At 40.3% G+C, this 7,197-nt stretch overlaps 1 protein-coding gene across 50 annotated transcripts; it reads right to left on the bottom strand.

Moving 5' to 3' along the window:
• Nucleotides 1-6,838, bottom strand: LOC119300610. 50 transcript variants are annotated; one of them, XR_005146516.1, is made up of 9 exons: nucleotides 6,381-6,834; nucleotides 6,048-6,096; nucleotides 3,699-5,197; nucleotides 3,523-3,604; nucleotides 2,999-3,005; nucleotides 2,185-2,328; nucleotides 2,065-2,113; nucleotides 490-594; nucleotides 1-375 (listed from the first exon to the last, which is right to left on the bottom strand). XR_005146516.1 is itself a non-coding variant. In XM_037577515.1 (4 exons), exons 1-4 carry the CDS (start codon nucleotides 6,515-6,517, stop codon nucleotides 4,090-4,092), a joined length of 429 nt encoding a protein of 142 aa, XP_037433412.1. In that variant the 5' UTR covers nucleotides 6,518-6,838; the 3' UTR covers nucleotides 3,295-4,089. The 50 variants fall into 50 exon arrangements, 1 of the variants encoding a protein (XP_037433412.1); XR_005146508.1 differs by adding an exon at nucleotides 3,214-3,300 and having other exon boundaries at nucleotides 3,523-5,197; XR_005146519.1 differs by having other exon boundaries at nucleotides 4,076-5,197; nucleotides 6,381-6,833.
• Between the last annotated feature and the right edge of the window lie 359 nt (nucleotides 6,839-7,197).

Raw genomic sequence — 7,197 nt, forward strand, 5'->3', positions numbered from 1 at the left:
TAAAACAATAAAATTGGGAACATTATATACATAAAAAATATAATTGTCAAAGACCACCGGTGCCATTCTCATCAGCATCGACCAATTTTGCGAAAGTAAAAAACATCAAACATGGGAACCGTACCGATACACGAAGAACATCAGACACATGACTACCATACATTATATAAAAAATTAAGTTATTTTAATTACTGAGAAACCATGCATCTATTGCCAACAAAATTGGGGCTTCTCATGTACATCAGACCAACAAGTGCAGCTGCAATTTTAGAAGTATTTTGGTTTGACTATAGCAAACGCTAGTCCTCGCACAAGACCCATTCCAGCCTCATGCTTCAACCTAACACACCTTGTATTCCAGCCTCATGCTTCAACCTAACACACCTTGTACGTAATACATCAAGGCCCCATCACAAAATAGAAATGAATATATACGCTAGTAAGACCAGAAATTAACAAAATACAGGGAGCTTAATCATATTGTCTTACATGCATCAGGATGTAAGATGCGGTGACCTTGGCGCCACAACCATGGAGACAGCCAGTCTGGACATGATGGTGGCAGGGGTTCAGCAGCGAGAAAAGGAGGAGAGTCTGAAAAGTAAGCACAATTACTGATCATTTTTACAATTGCTGATTTAGATTCCGATTCATACTCTAAAATAGGAGGGCTAAAATTCTGTATTCAACCGCTATAAATAAACTACACAAGATGATAGTGAGACTGTGCGTAGAGAGCTAAATGTGCAAGATCGACATCTTTGCTAGTAAAAGACTTAGCATTTTCTTCTTGCAGAAAGTACATCTCTATTTTTGGACAAAAGAATGCAACACATACAAAGAATGGAAAATCGCCATCGAACAAAAGCCATGTTCCACCATTCAAGTATCTGAACAAACAAGCATGGGATTGGTAGCAGTAGTGAATAGTATGCATAGATGTGTAGGCAAGTAACAAACATTAGTGAAAGGGAAATAGATTATCCAAAAGAAGAAAGGTTTTATATTTTTTCAACGTACCCAGCCATAAAATCATATGCTTCTTGATTAACAAAATGAAAACACAATTAAGTAGGCATAGGAGGTGCACAATCATGTACCGACAAAAAGCAGAGATGGACAGGGATCAAGTTCATCCATCCATCTTCAAAAAGAGTCTGAGTTCCGCATATATATAGTGGTGTTCTGAAAATAGCTCTTCTTAATTCTGCATTTCTCCTAGGTACATCTATAAGAAATGCAGAGTGAAGATGATATTTCCTTTCTATCCTCACAAATATTTTATTTTCAAGCCAATAATAAATTTAGATTGCTACTATTATAATTAGAGTACTTATATCAGAGAGTATAAGCACTTAATAAACTGCTATCAAAGAAGCATACATGACATAAGGGGTATTTTGTTGCCTCGACAATTAAAAAAATAGAGCAGTACAAATCTTTAAAGGAAAAGGCAAACCGAACTTGCAAACAGTGTGGGTTCCATGAATTTGCACAGAATTTAGACAAAGAAAAAAAAACTAAATTCAGACCACAGAACATGGCAAACCATGGAGAAGGAAAATCAGGAGATGCCAAAATCATTCAGCAATTTTGTCCCTTGGACCAAGAAGCAAAGACAATTTACTTATATACAGTATACACCCAAGAGCTTGCAGCAGGGTAATGAATAAAACAGAACTGCAAGTCTGCAAGAAAGGAGCAAATTTACCTTATTAGTTTCCATTGGATTTCTAAGCTACAAAAAGTTGTTACATTAATGCTCTCAAGATTGGTAGGTTGTACCCTTTTCATAGTGTGGTGAAACTATAATTAAATGAACTTTAATTGCATAGCTCTTGCAAGAGTATCACTTCATGTATGACCAATTGGAATCCTTGCTCTGTACTTAATAATTATGCACTCCAAATAGCTACAACCCTCTACTGATTTTTTTAACCAAGAAGCAATAATGTGACCACAATTAATGGCAAAAAATGTTCATTGCTCGTGTTAGAAGGATAAAATAACTACCTTTGGTAGGTACTTCAACTATGAAAGAGCATGTAATAATTAGTGATTTACCTGAGAGTAAAAGGGTCGCAAGTATATTCATTAACTGCCCTCGTACAACCTGCAAATTGATTATGGAATGAGTTTCTGGCGGGAAATAGAAAACACACAACACAAAAAAACAGTAGATACCTGACATAGCTCCAGCGTGGTAAACTTTTTTGAGTGCTTCCAGTCATCTTTGGTGCCTTACTCGTGTCTGGCCATTGCCCTGCTCGTCGAGGTCACCGTTGCACCACCATTCACGGCAAGGCTCATGTACCAAGTATGCTCCAGCTGCCAACAGACAAGCAATGTTGCAGAAACCAATTGAGGCATTTTCACTAAGTAAAGCTACAAAACCATTTAGTAAAATTCAGTGGAACTATCCTACTACATGACTGAATCAATGAAACATAACAGGAGCTGCAGAAGCCACTCTAGATCTTTTTCACAAACCAAAGGTAGCATTTTAGGTACTAATTAACCCTGGGGCATATATTATCATTTAGTCAAATAACTGAATCAAAGAAAATTGATAGGAAGAGAAGGAATGGTGGTGTTTCAGAACCATGGCTACACATACATGGCATACATCTGAAAAAGGGAAAATGAACAGCCTAAATACGTACTTGAAGGAAACAAGATAAAATAAACTGATGTATGAACTGTAATGTGATGAGATTATTAGTAGACATGATAAAATACGTATGTACAAGTCATTAATTAATAGATTATGAATAGGAAGAGCTTGGAAACAAGGATGAAATTAAATCTGGAAAGGAAACAAGAATAAATCAAATCTGACTAAATCCACGAGAGTACATGTGAAGAGAGGGAGAGAGAGAGAGGGGCAAGAAGCACGTGATTAACTTTGGATTCATATGGTATGCTGCCCCAATGGTTGTGTGTAACAGGAAAGAGGGGTTGGAGAAGAGAGAGGGCACAAAGGGGAGAGGGGGAGTACCTGCATTCTGAATTACTTTGCTATCAGATATCAGCATACCAAAGGTACATCGAGTTATTATATATCAGCATACCAAAGGTACATCAAGTAAGTTTCACTTGCAAACAATAGAAAAACTTTAATCCAACTGAAGGATGAATAATCGAGAAACAAATATGGATATAAACTCGATTTGACTTTTATAATCAAGGGATAACAAAGTTTCATGAGAATACCTATTATGCCAATGGCGCAAAAGGCGAGAGTGAACCAAACACTCAAACCATGCAAGTAACAATATTTATAGACCGATCATAGAATCTCTGAAACACAAGGAAATAGATATTTGTGTATGATGATCATACATAGCATTATATATTACATTGTATGGTAGGTTTATAGGCCAAAACAAAGGCATGATATCAGTTTATGATATCTTATTTATATTTCTTTTAAAAAGCAAAGCAGAGCAAAAAAACAAAGGCATGATATCTTATTCATTGAAGTAGTATGCCGCTGCCATCCAAAAAAACACAGGCCTGCACCTTCATCCTGCCATGTGCTCGGCACCCAACCTCATCTCCTCAGTCAACCTTCTTGATTTGCGCCTCCACTGTGGACGCAACTCTGCTTATGCATGAAAGATTAGTGAAGGTTAGAAGATTACACGATCCAAGCTTTTTTTGACCAGTGAAAGACAGTGGGAGAGGCTCCCACTGACCTAAATTTTAATTAAATATAGTTACTACATGATCCCGGCTTAGTAACATATCAAGCAGAACCAGGTAAGACAGGTCACAACAAAAGAAAGAAAGCTTTTAACCATAGTTCCCCTTTAGCCTTGTCCTACTATCTTCTTTCTCGAATATCTTTAGAAAGAAAGAAAGATGAATATCAGCACAAATCAGAACATCACCCTTCTCAAAATGCAAACAACAATGCATTTAGCTAAACAGTCAAATAAGTAATTCATATGTGGTGAATATGTATCAGCGCTAGATGTATTAATTAAACATTATAACTTTGACCACTAATATATCAAAAAATATTTGCATCCATAAGGTTAAAATAAATAAATAAATTTGGCATGAACAGTACCATTTCAAGATATACTATCCAAGGCGTGAAAAATAAGAAGATGATGGCCTGGGTAGATGGTCTAGCTGGTTTATATTCCCTTTTTTCGAGATCAGATGAAGTTTAGGCTGGTGTTGCTCTCGATTTATCTGCATTAGTTGGTGTCCAGTTTAGCATTAGGTTTCAGATAACAGGGCAATTGCTGACTGACACACATGAGCATATATTGTTCTTTGAGCAAACACACACACACATTTTTTTAGGTCATCACACACATTAGGCACATTCTTTGTTGTTGAGTGAAATATACATTAGAAATTTTTCTTAGTAGACATTTTTTTATCAAACTGAGCAGACACACATGAGCAAATGAGAGGGGGGTAATTCTAACCTGAGAGGGTGAGGGATGGCAAAAGCATGGTCGTCATGAAGCATATCGGCATGGTGGATTAATCATAGAAGAGGGAGGAAGTGAAATTAGTACTGACCTCATAAATGATGAAGGGAATAAAATAGTATCAGCTGCAACATAAGAGCTCCTGGAAAATAAAACTCGCTTCTCTGCATTTTGGATATAGTTAAAAAGGGCAAATCGTAGAAATGCTAAATGTTAGGAACCGACACCATTCATGTGTGAGTATGAGATTCAGATTAATGCTGTAAAATTATTTAACTTCCTAATAATCTTACCAGCTCTCGCACTATCTATCAATCTCCTGATATGCTCAATGAAGTCACTCAGAATTCAACATGCCCTCAAAGCAGAGCAAAAAAACTTCCCAGGGGAGTATAGTGTGCTTGTCAAAACATCCCAGCAGACAGACCATAGTGTTGAAGGCGGGTAGATACATAGTGCAAAGCAAGCTCTACTATGAACTAACCCCAAACTCGAAATATCCTAAATTAGTACACATATGCCTAGGCTGACTTCCATCTATTGATATTTCACCAAGAGCAGAAGAAGCTGGGCACTAACTGGATCAAAGACGATGAGATAAAATTGGGAAGGCAAACCTTGAAGGTTAATGCAAAGCTATTAAGCACCAAGAACATATGCTTCCCAGAATAAAGCATATGTTTACCATCAAAGCAGCATCTAACTCTTCTTCTTTGATCGTTACTTCCTGGAAACAAACAGCCAAGCTATTAAATTGTCAGATTTGACTGTATTTAATTTGAGAGGATTAACTGCAAAGCATCATTAGATTCCTGAACTCGGCGTGTTTAGAATAAGTACACAGGACAAAATTTTTTCATACAAAATCGATGTGCAAATGTACTAATCAAGCACCCCTTTTTATTATCCAGGAGCTCCGAGTTTGTAACTCAACTGCATATGATTGCAGGTAATATCTATGGCAGGGTGTATCTTATAACCACAAGACAAATGTCCATTTGTTTGTAAGACATGCATAATCACTTTTCTTAGCCGTCTTGAGGCTATAATGAGAAGTTAAAAAATGCTATCTATTATAAATCCTAATGTATGTGGTGTGCCTGCATTTAAAACATCTATGTTTTCTGACGAGGTGAATGGTAATGGCTGATTTACTAATTTTCTAAACCGATTATTTAATCAGTTTGCTTACATACTGGACTACACACGCACATCTTCTATATCATTGCTCAATAGGTGGACAAATAAGCAGCTGCTGACACTTTTGTAGGTGGACCATTTGCTCTATATTCGCTCCTCTGCAGGCATGCAAAGCTTAGCTTGCTTCCGAATCAACATGCAACGGTCAAGGAGTTATCTACATACTACAGAAATGGGTTCGCAGCTCAGCATGGATCTTCACCCTGGCTAAGAAGGTTCCTAGAGAGGCACAAAACAGTCAAAACTGGACTTCTTGTAGTAGTTCGCTGTGGCGCTAGCATAGTGATCGGTGATGGTGTCCTTACTCCAGCAATCTCAGGTGGATAATACCATCATCTGGTGGTTACCTTTCATGTAAATGCACAATTCTGGTTATTAACATCTCTGCATGCTCACCATGTTTTCTTCTGCTCCTTTCCTTGCAGGCCTGTCATCTATGTATGGGCTGCAAGTAAAACAGAGGCATGAATAACAGTGATGACAGGACCAAGGCATAGATGACAAGATTGTTCACACTTATTGACAGCTAGTCGTACAGAGGCATGAAGACCATCCTCTGTTCACATGACCAACATTATTGCTCTGTCAGACCACAAGGTTCAAACAAACACTTTCTTCTACTCTTCACAAAACCAAAATTTGAGAAATCAAAACAAGTTATCAGAGAACCGGAAAATCAAGGAGGAGAAGGGGAGAAGCGAAGGGGAGGAGGAGGGGCATGGCTGCTACCTGTAGACGTGTGTGGCTCCATAGAGTTGCTCGCGCCCACCCCTTGCTTGTGCTGTAGTGGCCCTGTCCAGATCGAGAAGCTCAAGTGGTCGCCATCTTCCCAACCGACGAGCGCCCCCAGTTTCTCCCGCCTGCATGCGCCTGCCGGACCGTTCCCCTCCATTGAAGTCGCTGTCGGTCCGGTGGCCACCCCACAGGCTACTGCTGCCCTTCTAGCTCCAGCCACGCCCGCCAGATCGCCGTCGGCCGCCAAGCCCGCCAGAACCCCACCGGCCGCCACGCCCGCCAGACCCACGCCGGCGGCCTGCACCTAGGTCGCCAACACCCTCCTTCTTGATCTGGCCCCTGCTTCCGCCGGCTCTCTCTCACGACCGGCCGTGGATGAAGGAGGTGAGAGGCGAAGGGGAACTCGAGGAGAACACGGGGCTTGAGGGCGAAAGCGATTGGTGTCCAGGGGCCAGGGCACGCCCCGCAGGCTTTTCACCGAAGAGGCACGCGACCCACACACCAGATGCACACTGTGAAACTGGCCCGCAAGGAATAGAGGCCCACCGGTCATCCACCTGAGCAGAAAAAAGCAATGTATATAGGAACGAGCGGCTGGATTTTTTTACAGCGGGATAAGAAGTTGCCAGCGAGGTGAATCGGTCGAGCCAGATCGTGCGCGCGATGCAAAGGCACCAGAATAGTGGGTAGCCTAGCGTCCTTTATACGTTCCATGTGAAAAAAAGCCAACGGTTGACCAGCTGCTAGCAGCCAAAAAAGTATTATGGTAAACTCATCCTGCGGTGAAAAACGTCTCGCGGGAGAAGTGCCC

Source organism: Triticum dicoccoides, chromosome 5A (assembly GCF_002162155.2).
Source record: "Triticum dicoccoides isolate Atlit2015 ecotype Zavitan chromosome 5A, WEW_v2.0, whole genome shotgun sequence".
Taxonomy (NCBI): Eukaryota; Viridiplantae; Streptophyta; class Magnoliopsida; order Poales; family Poaceae; genus Triticum; species Triticum dicoccoides.